The following is an 18,785-nucleotide window of genomic DNA, read 5'->3' on the forward strand; positions in this document are numbered from 1 at the left end:
CAAAACATATTAAAATAACCTCTACAAGAACATATGAGTAACATAACACGGACCGGTTCTTGTGCGTGTCTTATATGTGTTCTACATATTATCTCACTTTAACAACAGCAGTGTTTTAATCAGGCGAGCCTGGACAGCACAGCATATATCTGCCAAACCACAAACGAAACTCCGACTAAAAGCCTTAAACACTGCAGTGATAGTCACAACCACTTATAGACCCTGTAAAATGTGTGAATAAAGCAGAGTAGCGTGACTTTCATTGCTTTATACCGCATTAGAGGATTAAACGATCTGTGGTGTTAGCCCGTTGCTAAATAGTGACGTCCGAATCGTGAACGAATCGTTTTTAAGAGTCGGATCTTTTAAATGAGATCTCTGAATTGTTTAAGACTAGCGATGTTACATATAAAGCCTATTGGAAATATGTTTACGACTTTATCTAATGCCAGTTTCATCTAACACAGTTGGTTTCAATAAATTGTGTTTTATTCAATTAAAATGAGCAAAAAATAAACTCTAGAACCGATTAATGTTTAGTGTTTGAACCCAGTTCATAAGAACGAACTAAACTTTGATAAATCAAAATTACAATAAACACTCTTAATAATAAACAGCAATAAGTGTTTTAGGGCATGATGTCATACCAGGTTGTTGGCTGAATCATTCAATCAAATGAACCGTTCAAAAGAATCGACTCGCTTCCCATTACTAGTGCTACAGCTAACAGGCCACGCCCCCCGCCACTGATTGGTCCGTTTCTCTGACCATGTATGAAAAACACACTTTACGGATATGGGCACAAAGTTTATGAATTATCATAAATTGAGAAAATAGCCACAGTTATCGTATGTTTCAAAGCACAGGTGCACGATCACGCGAAAAAGGGCATAAAAGTGAAATGACAAGAGTTTAATGGCCGCTCCTGTTTGCAGTAGCACATGCGAGCTAACTGAGCACATGTGTGCATGAGAATAAATGCTGTTGGAGGCAAAAACGTGTGTGTTGTGAGCACAAACTCCCTACCTGTTTGTAGCGAGCTGTTGGTGGCATTCTGAGGAGGGCACGCGTTCTTCTTCGTCCATGGGTTCACTTTTGGTGGAGGAGCCTCGGTCACCTTCTTCTTGGCAGGTTCTGCATTGTGGCTTGATGCATTCTGCTCGTTCTCCTTGTCGTTCGTGCTTAACCCATCCACTTTGCTTTCCATGACCCCCTGTTTTTGATGTTTAGAGTCGACCTGAGGAGGATCCTGTTGCCCCTCCTCGTGGCTCGCTCGATCAGGTTTCTTGGGTCGATCCGTGTCCGACTTGTTTTGGTTCCCTTCGCCCAAACAACTGACCGTCACGTCTAAGTCACTCGCAACTTCAGTGGTCATGGTTCAAAAGCGCAAACGCCCACGAGTTGTTATTTTCTCGCTATCCAGCAATAGTTATTTTCCAGCGCAAATGAAGAAAAAGACTCGGTCAAAGCTGTTGCAGCTAGAGCACAAGTTGACAGCCAGCAGCTTGAAACACGGCGGAGAGCTGCATCGGACTTTTTCGTCTTCTTGAATGTCAAAATGCTCGATCCCTTAAAGAAGCCATGTTGTGCGATCACACTAACTGATTACAGTAAGCCAAAGGAAGAAGATAAAAACTTTGGCAGTGTTTTCAACCCTCTTCACGATTTGGCTGATCCGCAACTCACCTAAATAAAAGGAAATACTACGAACGGCCACGAGTCATTGGACGAGTGTGTGGTGCCTCTCTGTCGCCCCTCGCGGTCACGCGGCGGTACTGCAGAACTGAAGAACGTGGTTGATCAAAGGCAGTGTTGCCATGTCCACTTTTTTTTCTTTTTTTTTTAAAGAGGCTTGTTATATTTATAAAGTTAGCGGGTTGCATGTTATGTGCTTATTTCCAGTATATATTAGGATTTGGTAGTGCTTGGTTCCATATCACAACAAAGTATGACTGACCATTAATAGCAGCTGTCAAACATCTTTTTTTTGCTTGTTTTGCGTTTAATGTCTTATCTAAACTAAAACAAATTCACAAACTGGCTATACCTCACAAAGTTTTCACACAGTTTTAATTTGGAAAATAAAATATATAATTATAATAATCAATGATAACAAAAAATGTAAATATGGCATCCAGTACTGTAATTTGTTTCCTATTTTGCTAATAAGTACACACTTTTCCCCTTTAAGTAGTTTGATTTATACTTTATCCTGATGGTCAGTATAAGATGCAGATTTACCTTTTTTAATTAATGCAAGGTCGCATCAATTAATTCAACCATTTCCCGTTAAGAGGTTTAATGTTTGTTAGGGGGTCGTTTTTCTAACCCGATCTGGCAACACTGATCAGAGGCAGTCTGACGTGGCCTTTCCCCGAGTAAACACACACAGTCACAGACTCTTACAAAAACCGAAAAAACATCAAAAGAGATATCACACAGATTTCATCAGCTGGTTTAGACTGTATGTCAAATTACAAATATTAACACGTTTACAGATAGTTATAAGTATCACGTGAGCTGAGCTTGGTTGAGAATCACACCGAGAGCACAACAACCACTAAAGCTACTGTTTATCAGAAATTGTGCTATTAATGAAAGAAGACAGATGAAAGTAACAGTTACTGCAGATGAAACTCAAGATGTTTTGGAAGAAAATTGCAATGAAAATTTTTAAATGCACCACCAGATGGAGTTCTTTCACAAAATTGTGACACTCCTTTTTGTTATTATTAAAAGAAATCACGTGATAATTAAAATCTGAAATATAATCATATATTTAATTAAGAAGTATATTAAGGAGCTATACTTATAAGGGTATACAGTAGTCAACATTTGAAGTGGATCAAAAAAGTTCATCAAATTTGTTCTAAGACAAGAACGGGTACTGTTTTGATTTTAGGACAACTTTGATGAAAGGTTTTGATCCACTTCAAATGCTGACTTCTATATACTGGATATAAAATAATTTCTTCAAAGATGTTCAAAATGATGTTTACGAAAATTCAAATTCAATTTTATCAGCTATCTGATGACAGTTCTGTGGATCTATAAGAGTGATACACCATGTTCTTCCAGAGCTCCTCGTAACCTTTCACAGTAAAATGAAAAGAATTAGCTGCGAACAAACTTGTGTTAGCTTTGTCATACCTACCCCAGAAGTGTTGTTGGGTAACATTTCACAAGACATAATAACATCAGTTCAATCTCATACTTTTTAAAACACTGAGCAAACCCAAACATTACTGTGATAAAGGTCCAAACAAATCCCCCCTTTCACTATGGCACACTCAAACTGGCATAATGGATACATTTAGACAGTTTCGATGAAGAACTGAATGCAATAAGCATGAAAAACCCAATCCTCCTCTCGCCAACTATTTCATATCAGTTCAATGCATGTCTTAAATATCAGGTTCAAATCCTGCACCTCCTGCCACTCAGTTTAGCAGAAAGTTCAGCATGGGGGAGATGAAAAGACTAAGCTGCAGTCTAAAGATCAATATAAAGCACTGCAACAACCTCTTGGTATGTGAAGATAATCCTAATCTTAGGTTGTAAATTTGTGGGTAAAATCCAGGACATTGAGAGAAGGTATTGATGCCCTCTGCTGGCCAAAAGAAAATATTTGCTGATTGTAACTGGTTTAAAACTTATTCATAATGAAAAGTCACTCAACTAACTGAAACATGAACCCATGATGAATTCTCACTATGGTTGCAAAAAGTTGGAAAATTTCCAGTAAATTTCGGAAAATTTCCAGGATTTTTTGGAATCTTCCTTGGATTTTTGGAAAGTTTCTGGAAATTTACCAGAAATTTCCACCCCTTTGCAACCCTAATTCTCACTAACATTATATTCAAAAAAGAAAAACATCTTAATATTCAATATATCATTTATTTCCAAAATCATGGAAAAATAAAAATAAATAAAAACTTTTATTTTTAGCTGTTGTTAGGGGAAGGGTTTTGATGGCTAGTCCTCCATTAAGATGTCCACCTCCTCCATGGGCACTCTGAGACGCAACTCCTTCTCAGTCATAAGGTCTAAAAACTCTTGCACACGATCAGGGAACAGCTGCACTGCGTCCATATACAAGCCCTGCAAATACACACACATGCACAAACTGTAACACACATTATGAGTCTGAAAGTAAAGTGTTAAGTGTGCAGACATGTTCACAGTAACATGCTTCTCAGTACCTCGTGTAAGTATAGCTTATCTTACCTTTACCCAGGGCACTGCCTGTAGGGCCTTGTAGAAGATTCCACTGGCCCTCTCTGCATTCCCATCACATACCTGTAGAAAACACACAAGGAAGCAGCTCACACGCCCATACCTGTAGCTATTTCTGAACATTTCTCAACGGTCATGTGTTTACAACTTTACCATGAAGTTCAGATACATCCTCCAGAGCAGAGGACAGTGGGCCCCATGTTCTGTTGCTGTAGCGTTTTCAAACAGACAGCGGATACGGTTGCTAAGACCATTATTTGGCATTGTGGGCAGGGCTTCTCCAGGAAGATGAGACCTGGACAAAGATGACATCAGTTACTAAACCAGATTAGTGTTATTACTCAGGTAGCTAACTTTTAAATAACTTTAAATAATTGGCTCAGCAAAAATCTCAACCAACTCTTCTTCCACCACGGCTGTAGAGTGACCTGAATGAGATCACTGACTGTAAGAGAATATATTAAAAATCTGCTATAGTGACCTTTGCTGCAACGCTGAGAATGCAGCACACTTGTGTTACATTTTGAAATTAACTTTGACGCATTAGATACAATGTGTTAGACTGAGCTTTGCCAGAAGTGTTTGTTCACAAAGAAAATGAAACGAAAGGTAACAAAATGAAATGACAAGAAAACAAACAAAAAGGAAATAAAACAAAATTGACCCTTCGCAAAAACCTGCTCTCCTTAGTTACTGTTGCTATGTCCGACAAGACATGCTACACTCGCAATACACGTTCTCACAGTAAAAAATACATTGCAAAACAAAGAGGAAACCGACAACACGCCGACAGAGCAGGTTATTTCTGGTATGAAAGGTCTCAGCTTTAAAATTTTTAAAAAGAAATTCAAACAATAAATACCATTTTGTGGCTTTTTAATGTGTCGTGACAGATCCGTGTATTGCCTCAGACAGTTAAAGCGGCACATGAACCGATCGTTTTTTCATACTGACTTGAAACACGAAATAAACATGAATGAAAATCAGAACTATTTATTTCAACTGCGAAAAGATGTCAATATGCACAATTTTCAAATTTAAGTCCACCAAAGTTAATCTACTCTCCAGTCGGAATTTTTTTGTCGGACAAAATGGAAGATTCGGCGTTATGATTGGTCAGATCGCCTATTAATCAAGCTCTTTGCAAAGAGTCAATTGAAAGAGAAAAAGAATAAAGAAAAAAAATGAAACAAACGAAAGTCCAGTAAAGCTTACAAGAACTCTTTTTTCCTCACCTCTGAACAGAGTCCAGCATCTGTCTCAGTCGTTGCTCTGCAGTAATGGCGAAAAGATACGGCACAACACTGTTAGTTTTCTTTGCCACACTGTGGAAAAACCTGCGGGCACGGCCAGCGCTGTGATAGCGGTTCTCTGTTTGAAGGTAGAGTTGCCATAATGACGCGCTGAAGGGCAGTAAGGAGAGGGCATCTGTAAGTGCCAGTCTTAGCCGAGAGAGAGGAAACACACTGGTGTTGGCGTGGTGGCGCAGCAGTGCTACATGCTGGACAGCAACAGACTCCCAGTCTGAAAAGGCCTTGGGTCTCCTCAGAGATCCATCTGTTACTTCTAAATTCAAGTTGCTGGAAATCAGTTTTTGGATGGCCTGACTGTACACAGCATCAACTGCATCTATCCCCACTGTGAGGTACTGAAAAAGCCCAAAACATCCTACCAGGTTGGACAGCCTGTGGAGTTTCTTTGGAGCTCCAGCATTGCTGCCTGTGCTCTGCTCAGGTAAAAAGCTCGAGAGGGCCTGCTCATAGGTCTTTCTGGCCTTCAATATGGCCACTGGGTTGATCTGGCCAGCGAAAGGTGTGTAGGCAGCACCCTCGGCTAATTTAGTAAGAATGTAGACAGCTTTGGAAGTGGGGACTGTCCCGCTGTTTAAGGCCTGCTCTACCTCTAACTGGGCATAGAGAAAGCAGAGGTTACAGAGAACAGGATCATTAAGGCCTCTAGTCACGCCCATGCCCAAGGCAGTGTCAAATACTTTGCATGCCTCCTCCTGATTACCCAGAAGCCACTCCAGATGGGCATACTCTCTCCAAAGTGCCAGGCTGCCCCTGTTATCTGGCTCTTTTAGCAATCGTTTCACTAGCCGTTTACTACGCTTCCCCTGAGACTTCAGTCGCCTTTTATTTCCACTGCGTAGACATCTCAGCACCTACAATAGAAAAGCAATGAAGGTTGCAGACTAACACAAACATGAAAGTAAACAAGTAAAGAAAAAATAGTTGCTCTGACAATAACTTTAAAGAAATCTCAGGGCTGTAAAATTAGAATTTATATTTACATAATTCATATGAATCATAAGATTGTAATTACAATGTAACATACATAAATATAATATATAGTAATATATTATACAATTATATCATTTTATAGAATTTATTTTGTCTTTATTATTATAATTGGAGGATATGACTAATAGTCATGAAAATATTTTTATTATTATGAAATTAATGCCACAATTAATTGTTTTTATTTTTTTTGTTGCATGAAATATGACCTGTTCAGTTCTCAAGAAATGTCGATTTATAGTTTTGCTCAAACCTTTAGTTTCTCATACTGCAGCCAGCAGAGAGTAATAGCAGCTTGATCCTGTACAGAGACGAGTGGGAGAGTTTGCTGTAGAACGTTCTGGAGAAACTCCTCCCCTGCTTTACACAGCCCTGCCTGCCTCCTGCAGTCACTCAGAAATGTCATGTGACCCACTGCACAGGTCCCAGCCATTGGGAGGTCATGAGAGGTCAGTGGTCGCTCCGGGTCTGGGCCATCTTCAAGGAAGGCAAGATCGTCCAATAGAATGTTTGAGGAAGAGGTTGTTGAGAACCTTCCTGAAGGTCCAGGCAGACCTAGGAACTGCAGGAATGACAGGATCAACTGCAGCTGGAGATCTGCTCTGTCCACACGAATCATAGATGGGCCGATATCATCAAACAAGACCTGCATGGAGACAGAAAGAAATTTAAGAATAAATGTAACATTGACATTGATAGCTAATAGCTAATTTGACTATGTATTAAACTTTAAATTATTTGAATGTTGAAATCCATTTTGAACAAAAATGCAAAATCATCTGCATATTTAATTTGGGCCTACTCATCAGGTTGTCAATAAACATCGCACCTGCCTGTCGGGGTCCTCACAGTCCTCTTCTGATTGGCCCTTGGTTTTATCTGGTCTCCATGGCAACCAGTGGCTTGCCTCTCGTGATGCCTCTACATCTAACCAGATCTTCCACTTAGGCCAGGTCTTGTCTTTGATCTCGGAGTCGTCCTGCTCTTCTTCGTCATCCTCATCTGCAGGCCACAGAGTTCACTGTAATGTTAGCTCTCAGAATCGATAACAAAAGACTTTAATTTGGGGGTGGTAGAAGGCTTTGATGTTTTGGAATTGTCACTAGCTAAACTACATTGAATTGGCAAAGATCTACATCTTTGTGCATGCGTGTTTGGTTTGAACACCTGGCTCAGGTGGAATCACCCATCCTCCTCTCTCCTGCTGAAGCATCCAAGCCTTCCATCCCCGGGCTCCCCGTTCCCCAATCCTGGGCTCTCCACTGTCCCAAAATGGCTCAAAAAAATCCACCTGGACAAACAAAGAAATACAAAAATAATAAATAGCCTAAAAACACAAGTACAGCAAATAATAAAAAGTTCTCACATTTTGACCAATGGATTTTCAGAATTTGTCCATTCATTCATGATTACTAGATAATAAAATGTTTTAAATGTTTCAATAGAATTTCTACCCTTTCTTCATTACATTTTTAGAACCATACATGCAAAAAATCTATTTTTGTATAGAAACTTTCATGCCTTTTTGTGATTTTATAATTTTCCAGTCTTGGATTAAAAAAAAAAAAAAATGGTATTTCCAGGTTTTCAATAAACGATGCATTTCTAGAATCACTAACAGCAACACTCCCATTCACATAAAAGTGCTGTAAAGTGTGTACTCAGCTGAACGTTGAAGCTGGTCGTTTAATTTGCAGTTATCACTCAACACCAAGCGCCAAAACTACCTCATACTGCAGCAACAAACCCAACCAGCACTGAAAACCTGTTCAACCAATCACAGAAAGACACCAGGAGTAGTCAGCCAACCACATGCTGACTTGATGATTAATGCAGCAGTGATGTGCACTACCCACCAGGCCATGTAACTGATTGATCTCCCCTAAATTTCAAGGATAAGAAATGCAACAGGAACGCAGGTTCGCAGTTATTTACTATGAGTAAGAATGTGTATAATAGGAGCAGTCTATCACAGATTGAAATGCGAATCATGTTTTTAATAATAAGCAACAATCACTTTCCGATCATATCAAGTTCATGTTGGAAAGCGTTTAGGACAGGGAGCGTTTTGACTCTCTAGGACTCTTTAGGTCTTGCTCAGCAGAACATATATTTGGCTGTTGACAGGACAGATATTTCTGCTGCTGAAGAAAAAGTTTGTTTTAAAAAGCAACAGTTCATGTGAATATGCCTCTTCAGCAAATCCTGTGACCGAAACAAAGAGGGTAGAGCAACCACAGTTTCACGTGAACACGTCTTGCTGTACATTGTTATCTCTCAGTTCTATACACTTTTTTAAAATGTAAATTTTTTTTACTACACATTCCATGTTTCTCTTAAATGAAATGCAGGGTTAGTTTCATTGCACAGTGAAAACTACATATTTTGAGTTTGTGGATTCCCTGAATAATTAGTTGGATTATTCTGCCTTAAAGAAGCACAAAATAATTAGGCAGGTTAGGACCCCAGTTGGACACATTGCGGTGCTGATATTAGACACATTCAAAAACAATGAGTCAGAGTGAAACTGAATGGAAAAGAATGCCAAAGACGTTCATCTGAAGTTGTATGGTGTTGCTGCAAAGAGAAAGAATTAAAGGACATAACTTTTACAAAAGGGTTTTGATGCGTTTGTGTGTGTTCTGTACCTGTTGTCTAGTGGGAAGGTCTTTCACACTGTCTGGCTTGAAGAAAGTGAAGTCCAGAAGGGCTTGGAAGAGACACACAGCTTTCTCGGTGTGACCCGCCTGCCGCAGGAAATGGCACTGCTGTAGAAAGATATCTGCCAGACAAGAGAGAACACTGTGTTACATTTATGATCACAGATATTTGTGAAAGGAGTATAAATATGATTGAAATAAAAGTTTTCCCAATACAGACATAGATATAGGTAATACTGCAGTGCCACCTCTGAGCACAAGAGGGCAGCAGAGAGCCACAGAGCTGTTCATCTTTTACTCACCCACATGTTGTTCCATACCTGTATGACTTTTGACCCAAGAAACGCAAAAAGGGTTTAGAACAACACAAGGGTCAGTAAATGATTAACAGATTTTATTTTCTAGATTAACTATATTCCTTTCAACTCATTTCAGAACCTCAGACGTGCATTCAACATTGACAATTCACCTAATAATAGACCTCATAATCAGTCTGGTCCAATCTGTGTAAAAATAATTGTAAGTTTGTGTGTAAATTTCAGCTCAGTTCAGCAAATTTGGGCCCAGGGAGTGCTGATCCAGATACACACTGCACACTGACCAGATCTATCGAGGTAATTGTTTAATTAGACTAATTGAGAAGCCAGTGATAGAGAGCACAGAACAGCAAGAGGCCTGGCTCAAAATCTGATCATTCATCCACACGCACGCACACGTCACAGAGATTTTAAGGCCTGTTCATTTTGCAAATCCCAGAACGGGGAAGCCCGGGACAGTGATGTTTGTGTTCTGACTCTCTATAAACAGACCCACACAATAAACCCTCTGAACTAGCTGACAAACAACATGCCAATCTACTTAAAAACACCACATCATCACCTTTTACTGGTGCCTGCCAGTCAATCCCCCCCCACACACACACACACAGCCCGAAACATTGCGCACAAATCGTACACGAAGTGCTTAACTCTACAAATATTTATGCATGTAATCAAAACAAGTTTACAGTTTCCACCAACTGCTATCACAGCAACATGAGGGGAGGGAGAGGAAATACCCACGGCTGCAAATTCACATCTAAACAAGTGAAACTCAAACCTATGACAATGCAAAAATTACCTGAGGACACTCAGAGACATTAACAGGAACATGGTGGAAAAGCTATCTGGAGAGTCTAAAAGTTGCTCAACACATAGCAAATTTGGTAAGTATTTACATTCTACAAGTATAAAATTTCGCTATACCCAAGAGGTCTTCCTGGGTGCCTGGAAGTGGAGAGTGAGACACCATACTGCCATCTTGGACTGCACTGAGCGTGCTTAAACACTTTCCGAACACGCTGTTGACCTTTGACACCGAGAACATGCTGAAATGACTCTGTGTGAAGAGAAGATACTTCCTCCATAAAGGCGCACTATTTGGATGGATGAACACTAGTTTCTTCCACTCTTTCTGCAGGGTGGCAGGCTCCCATAGTTCCTTGCACAGATGGAGTTTCTCCAGTTTCAGGTCCACGTTGGCAGGGTTATTTTCCACTGCCCTGTCCACAATGGACAGCTTCTTCTCCAGCACGGCACGAAGAGACATTTTCTTCATCTCACCATCATTGTCAGTGTCAGTGGCAGCAGAGAATGAACTAGAACCAAAGGCCAGTTCATCCTGATCAGAGACAAAGAGAGAGAGCAATTTAAGTTAGGCAAGGAAGCAACGAAACAGGCACCTTTCCTCTCTGGAGGCCTACCTGGAAGCGTACAAAGTCCAGCCACAGCTGGGTGTCCGTAGGATTCTCCCGTAGCTTCCTGTTAAACTCCTCCACCCGTGCACTCAGAAGGGTACTGCTGCTCCCTTGAGCCTCAACGTCCTTCTGATCTCCCTTGAGCTCTGGTTGACCCTTGCCCTCCAGCCAAAGAGCGGTTCCACGGTCATAGATGCCCAGCGGATTTACCCACGATACGGGTGCCTGGGTGGAAGAGCCCTGCTCTTCAGTGCAGGCTGAGAGCTTGATGTAGGTATCAGAGCTGACGGCATTGCCCTCAGAGAGTACGGGTAAAGCAGGCAGACTATCTGACCGGAGCAGCTGACGGGCGGAAGAACAGAAATAGCGCTCGGGTTTCTTGTCCAGTCGCTTCTTCTCTGGGCCACCATCATTCCAGTTCACAGCCTGCATCCTGACGTGTAACCCTAGGCATGAGCGCCCCTTCCTTTTATACCTGAAATGCAAAAAACAAAATGCTGAACTGGTGAAGATCTGGTGAGCTTTTTCCTCAGTGCAGAAAATATGAATAAACGTTTTAGATTCCATCTGGTCCTACTGACAGATGAAGGTCAAAGTAAAAACAGAAGTTGGCAGGTGTCTGAGTGCGGATGAGATGACTGGAGAAAGTGAAGGAAAGAGATCGAAGACGAGGGATTTGTATCCTCTTTGGAGCAGCACTTGACCTTCTCAAGAAAAGAGTGCTGTGATGCACCTCTGTACACTCATTCTGTACACACACTTCACACATGATACTGATCAGCTTTAGAGGAGTGTGTATGGGGCATCTGTGTGAGAGGGGGATGTCAGGAGAGAGGGACAGTGAGAGAGAATGCAAGTATTGATTGTGGTCTCTTAAATTACAGATGGCAGCTCTGACACCAGATTAAAGCTGATAGGAGCTGGAGAACAGCCAGGTGTGAGATTTGTTGCCTCTGAGCAGCTAATTAACCCTTCACTATAGCCAGAACATTAGAGTAAATAAGACCCAGAACAATGCTTATGGAGAGCACGGGCACAGAACTTTAACTACAGCTGCAGGCTGACATCAAAATAAACTAGCTTTACATTTCCAGAAGGAAACATCAATGCTCGCAAGGCAGCAAAAGACGTTTAAGGCTTTGGTTTTGCATAAATTAAATGAGCCATTAGAACAGCTTTGCCATTATCATGGCACTCAGTACGCAACTTTTATTTTTTTTACGGCTGAGCATAAGAATCAACACATAAATTGACAATGCCTGTTCAGCAAAAATGTGGCTATAGAAGTTTGAATAGATGCAAGACAGAGAAGTCTAACAACTATCCAGTATGACGGTGGTGTCCAATCCTGCTCCCGGAGGGCTGTATGCTGCCAAGTTTAGCTCTAACCAGGTCCTACACACTTGCCTGGAAGTTTCTAGTGAGTCTGAAGACCTTGATTACTTTGGTTTAGGGGTTTAATTAGGGTTGGAACTAAACTCTCAGGTTTGGACACCTCTGCAGTATGCAATATCACAAAGACTTTAAAAGGCAAGCATTTTAAAAGTGAGTGCGTTTAAACTGATAACTATCAAAACATAAACAGACATGTGCACATTAACAAATTACCGATAAAGGTGTTTACATATAAAGCAAAACTGGCGGAACAGGTAAAATCTTATTCCTGACACTGTTTTACTCAAACCATAAAAAAAATGTATACATAAAAGTATTTACATAAATTAATTACATGTTGTCAAGTTATTAAGCATAATTGGTGTAAGACATGCATGTAAACATACTACATGTACTCAAACTGTAATCATTCACTTAATCTATGAATTAAACAGTCAAATACTAAGGAAAAATAGGTCATATTATATATCCATGCAATGTGCTTGCCTTGCATTCTAATAATTTTAAACATACACTTAATAAAGTTAACCAATATTGACACATTTAATAAAATTAACTCACTCAATAGGCAGTGACCGCAAAATACAAACTCAGTAGCCTATTACAAACAGAATCCCTCAAATAAAAGTAAGTTAACACATCAAGGTTCTGTTTATTCATGGCAGGAGCTTTGCACATCTGTTTTTGAACACACTTCTCATGTATGAAACGTATCTGTACAGATAATCGCAAGAAAAGCTTGATGTGTACTGGCAACTATATATTATTTAAGGGTATTCTATTCATTAGGGTATTCATACAAAAGTGTTAGTGTTGTCGTCAAGTAAGTTTCATTCATAGTATTTCCCCTAAATCTGTATAAAATGACATAATGCTTAATAGCCTATAAGCAATCTTAACTCTTATACTCTTATCTTGTATTTTTACCTACCTACACAAACCTTTTTAGTTTTATTTTATGTCAAACTGGTTTTCTGAAAAAAATAGTTTAAATGGAGTGTGCATGTTAATCATTAAATTACCTGCAATTGTGAAATAAAAATAAGTGCAATAAAAAAAAGGGTCACAAAGGGAGCACAAAAAGTGCTTCTGGAGTTGGAATGCAGAAAAGTTTATGTGGATGTCAAAGGGTTTCTGCAAACAGAAGCTGGGGTTATAAAAGCAGTTGAAAGAGATACATGAGCACAATACACACTGCAGCTCTCTCGTACGCACACAGTCGCAGTGCTCCCCTGCATTATGGAGCGCCTGGCACCTGCTACTGCTGCTGAGACTGGCTGACCTTCAGAGAGCCAAACAGAAAGAATGAAAGAGGAGAGCATCTGTGTGTGAGACACACAGACACACAGAGATAGTGAGTAAAGTTACCTGGCTATGTCTCCCCTATAGAGCGATTTGTATTCCCAGTTGGCACGGTCAGTTCTTCTGTCAATACAGAAGGGGGAGTCAGTGGGGGTCTGGAGGTCATCCAGCCACATAAAGGTCTCGCTCACCCGAACTTGAGCTTCCTCTCTGCAGCCAAGAAGATGAAAGACAAGGACATTAAAAACAACACACACCATCATCCAAAAATCCACAGTTAAAAGTGTCATAAATAGACAATGCACAAGTATGGTTGAAGTTTTGTGCATTTTAATGTTCTAAAACAATCCAAAGAACAATCTTTGTAAGGCACTTGCAAATCTTTTGGATTCCCCCAAAAGGAACAGTTCATCCACAAACTGAAATGACCTGATTTTGTTGTGTACATAATAACTGCATCTTTTTGCTACATTTCTACTTTAATGTTTAGAAGAAAGAAAGTCATACAGTTTGAAACAGCATGAGGATGAGTATATAATGACAGGATTTTCACTTTTGGGTGAACTGTCCCTTTAAGAGATTAAATGTGTGAAGCCTTTTAAGTCTGATATAGATGTAAGTGGATACAAAGATCAGAGACTGACTGTGGATCAATGTACTGCAGGATTTTTCTATGAACACACCTGTCAGCATTCTCCTTTTTTAACAGGTCGCTGGGGTAAACGGTGTCTGATTCAGATCCACTGCTCTCCGAGTTCTTCTTCTTCTTGTGTTTTTTCTTCTTTTCTTTCTTTCTCTTCTTTGATCTGCCATGGCTATCTTCTCTCTCTTTACACTTCTTCTCTCTGCATAAACATAGAAAAGGAAGTTCACTATATCCTCTGATAAACAGACACTCTGCAGAAGTATACCTTTTTTTCAGTCAAGTTAATATTTTAATGTGTTAATTATGTATACGTGTAAATATTTGCAAAACTGGGTACTGCATTTCAAGCCTGGTCTATAACAGGCAAAAATATATATACATTATTTATGATTTATTTGTATATGATGTTTAAATTTTCATTTTAATACACTTTAATGTTGGAAGGACAATGAATTATTTTTTTTCACAAGATTAAGCTTGAAATCAAATAATAAGATCCTCTTTTGTTCTTTAATGACAGATGTTAAAGTTAGTTTATTCAGTGATTAACTGCACTGCGCTTTAAGGATTAGATGACCTTGTGCCGGCTGGTTCTTCTGCCTCTGCTTGCACTCTCTCTGTGGCCCGCTGGTGAGTCTTCAAAGCATCTTCTGTGCTGAAGCTCTGATTACTCAACCATTCCAGATGTGCTGGAGCTGAGAGAAGAAACATTCAGTCAAACCAAATTAGCTCTGCTGGCCTCTTAAGAAGTGAATAAATCAGTCAGTCATGACAGACAGCCTGTCCAAACGAAGCAAAACCTCAGAAGAGCGCATCTGATGTGATTCACACGCAAAAAAAAACTGTCCATTAAAGAAGGTTGAACAGTGAGAAGGACAGAAGCATGATGCTATCTATTATTCTGTGGACAGCCTGGGAAGGAGCCAGATGCATTGCTGACCTGGCCGATATTCTGCACAAATTCCCCACGGCAGCAGAGGTTATCTGCATGCAAGAGCAGTTTGTTCTTTTCTGCTGTATTCAATGTGAGAACAGTCCTTTTCCAATAATTTGATATTGATTAGTTGGGATGTGTGTCTTCATCTAGCTTATTAAGTGCTCAAAGATGGGATCCACTCAAACAGAACGGCTGACTGATTACAGTGCGTTGAACTGCAGCCAAATCCATAAAGGTCCAGTATTTGGCATACAAGATCATTTGTGATTGCAGAATATGTGCTAGTTAGTGGTCCGTATAATCATCACTCCAACTATTGCCCACTTTGAACAAACCATAGTATTAAAATTTGCAGTGTAGCTTGTCACAAATATTTGCGTATGGCCAAAATCTAGTGTATTATTACACTGCTACAATAAAAACAGGAAATAGTTCCTAACAAGATGAACAATGTTTCTGAACTTTGAATTACTTACATTTTATAATAATCCATGATGCATTGTTTTTATATTTTAAGAAAACTGAGGAGCAGACATGCTTCAGAAAGGATTTAGTTCAATGCAGTACTTTCCAACAGATTCATCACAAATCACTGATAAATAGATGAGCGAAATTTACCATAAAATTAAAACTGAGGCTAAAATTCAACTTAAATATAAAGTCTGTTACGCACATATTATTACTGTTAATCAACGTGTAATGCATCTGCTCTCAGTTACAGTAAACCATGCAGCGTTCAAAGTAATAATCAACACAACTGTTAGGCTTTCTTTACAGGTTCTCTTTCGTTAATTCAATATTGTGCACCTGACCTGATCCTGTATGAAGCTCTGAGCGCAGGTTAAAGAGAGCTTACCTCTATCCTCAGTAGAGCTGTTATTGCTTGACAGTCCAGCGAAGGACGGGAAAAGAGACATGTTTCTTCAGTTCACACAGATCAACACAGACGCGCGCCGCTTACGTCATCCGCCTGCGACCTGGAAGGAAAGCATGCAGTGATGAAAAGATTCATTTCTGAGAATCGGATCTTTTGAACAGTTTGTCTTAAAGAACCAGTTCCAAAAATGATTCAGCAATCCATTTATGCTATGACATAATTACAACATACAGGTGCTGGTCATAAAATTAGAATATCATGAAAAAGTTGGTTTATTTCAGTAATACCAAAAAGTGAAACTTGTATATTAGATTCATTCATTACACACAGACTGATATATTTCAAATGTTTATTTCCTTTAATTTTGATGATTATAACTGACAACTAATGAAAGTCCCAAATTCAGTATCTCAGAAAATTAGAATATCAATTAAGACCAATGCAAAAAAATAATTTTTTAGAAATGTTGGCCAACAGAAAAGTATGAACATGAAACGTATGAGCATGTACAGCACTCAATATTTAGTTGGGGCTCCTTTGACCTGGATTACTGCAGCAATGCGGCGTGGCATGGAGTCGATCAGTCTGTGGCACTGCTCAGGTGTAATGAGAGCCCATGTTGCTCTGATAGTGGCCTTCAGCTCTTCTGAATTGTGAAGTGACATACATGACATACTGCCAAGTATGGTGACCCATACTCGGAATTCGTGCTCTGCATTTAACCCATCCAACGTGCACACACACAGCAGTGAACACACACACACACACACACACACACCGTGAACACACACCCGGAGCAGTGGGCAGCCATTTATGCTGCGGCGCCCAGGGAGCAGTTGGGGGTTCGGTGCCTTGCTCAAGGGCACCTCAGTCGTGGTATTGAGGGTGGAGAGAGTGCTGTACATTCACTCCCCCCACCTACAATCCCTGCCGGGCCGAGACTCGAACCCGCAACCTTTGGATTACGAGTCCGACTCTCTAACCATTAGGCCACAACTTCCCCCATTGTTGGGTCTGGCGTATTGCATCTTCCTCTTCACAATACCCCATAGGTTTTCTATGGGGTTAAGGTCAGGCGAGTTTGCTGGCCAATCAAGAACAGGGATACCATGGTCCTTAAACCAGGTACTGGTAGCTTTGGCAGTGTGTGCAGGTGCCAAGTCCTGTTGGAAAATGAAATCTGCATCTCCATAAAGTTGGTCAGCAGCAGGAAGCATGAAGTGCTCTAAAACTTCCTGGTAGACGGCTGCGTTGACCTTGGACCTCAGAAAACACAGTGGACCATCACCAGCAGATGACATTGCAGCCAAAACCATCAATGACTGTGGAAACTTTACAATGGACCTCAAGCAACGTGGATTATGTGCCTCTCCTCTCTTCCTCCAGACTCTGGGACCTTGATTTCCAAAGGAAATGCAAAATTTACTTTTCAGAGAACATAACTTTGGACTGGACTGCTGCTGAGTGGTCCTTTTTGTCTTTAGCCCAGGCAAGACGCATCTGACGCTGTCTCTTGTTCAAGAGTGGCTTGACACAAGGAATGTGACAGCTGAAACCCATGTCTTGCATACGTCTGTGCGTGGTGGTTCTTGAAGCACTGACTCCAGCTGCAGTCCACTCTTTGTGAATCTCCCCCACATTTTTGAATGGGTTTTGTTTCACAATCCTCTCCAGGGTGCGGTTATCCCTATTGCTTGTACACTTTTTTCTACCACATCTTGTCCTTCCCTTCGCCTCTCTATTAATGTGCTTGGACACAGAGCTCTGTGAACAGCCAGCCTCTTTAGCAATGACCTTTTGTGTCTTGCCCTCCTTGTGCAAGGTGTCAATGGTCATCTTTTGGACAACTGTCAAGTCAGCACTCTTCCCCATGATTGTCTAGCCTACAGAACTAGACTGAGAGACCATTTAAAGGCTTTTGCAGGTGTTTTGAGTTAATTAGCTGATTAGAGTGTGTCTTCAATATTGAACATTTCCACAATATTCAAATTTTCTGAGATTTGGGACTTTCATTAGTTGTCAGTTATAATCATCAAAATTAAAGGAAATAAACATTTGAAATATATCAGTCTGTGTGTAATGAATGAATCTAATATACAAGTTTCACTTTTTGAATGGTATTATTTAAATAAATAAACTTTTTCATGATATTCTAATTTTATGACCAGCACCTGTAGATGTAGGCTCACAAAAAGAGTCATTTAGAACCTAATTATAATTTATAATAATACAATTTGCAAACAGAACAGTATTTCTTATGCGTATTGGCCAAGTCATATATTTCCCAGTTCATTTAATTAGTAATTTTCCTGCTATTTTCCTGCTAAACTTGCATTTCACCCCATTAAATCATCCAAATCCAAAAGCTGGGATCATGAACTGATTCATCGGTTCTCAGGTGAATCAATTTGATTCAATAATAGCTGGAACTGGTTCAGTCCACTGCGTGAAGCTATCGTTTCAAACTGCTTCAGCCGATTTATTTAAAGGATTATAGTAATAGTGGGGGGAATATTTTCCATGGCGATTTTAAGACGTTTTATTGTACAGTAGATTGAGAACAAAGCTCAAAAGTTCATATATTATAGTAATAGTTTTGCAAAAGTTGACTGCATATATTTAACAAAGGATTAGTAAGTGAAAATCTTTCATTATAATCATAACATCGATATACAGTATTTCTTTATTTATTTCCGA

The 18,785-nt window shown here is 40.0% G+C and overlaps 2 protein-coding genes across 3 annotated transcripts in view; both read right to left on the minus strand.

Annotated features, from left to right (window-relative positions):
- LOC306886368 (la-related protein 1B-like) overlaps positions 1-1,766 on the minus strand; it is a 29,487-nt gene extending 27,721 nt beyond the window's left edge. The window contains exon 1 of one of the 2 annotated variants that reach the window (XM_079443403.1): positions 1,027-1,766. In XM_079443403.1, coding sequence (XP_079299529.1) covers positions 1,027-1,375 — 349 coding nt within the window. In that variant the 5' untranslated portion in view covers positions 1,376-1,766. The remainder of the gene's footprint in view (positions 1-1,026) is intronic. The other variant, XM_079443402.1, reaches the window with a different exon arrangement.
- Positions 1,767-3,879: 2,113 nt separating this feature from the next.
- LOC306885959 (nuclear exosome regulator NRDE2-like) lies at positions 3,880-16,179 on the minus strand. The gene is made up of 14 exons (XM_079442793.1): positions 16,068-16,179; positions 14,852-14,969; positions 14,312-14,473; positions 13,695-13,838; positions 10,938-11,406; positions 10,441-10,855; positions 9,185-9,318; positions 7,704-7,827; positions 7,366-7,538; positions 6,790-7,182; positions 5,472-6,400; positions 4,390-4,531; positions 4,228-4,299; positions 3,880-4,101 (listed from the first exon to the last, which is right to left on the minus strand). The coding sequence occupies exons 1-14, from the start codon at positions 16,126-16,128 to the stop codon at positions 3,976-3,978; spliced, it is 3,462 nt and encodes a 1,153-aa protein (XP_079298919.1). The 5' UTR covers positions 16,129-16,179; the 3' UTR covers positions 3,880-3,975.
- Positions 16,180-18,785: the final 2,606 nt, after the last annotated feature.

This window comes from Barbus barbus (assembly GCF_936440315.1).
Source record: "Barbus barbus genome assembly, chromosome: 20".
Lineage (NCBI taxonomy): Eukaryota > Metazoa > Chordata > Actinopteri > Cypriniformes > Cyprinidae > Barbus > Barbus barbus.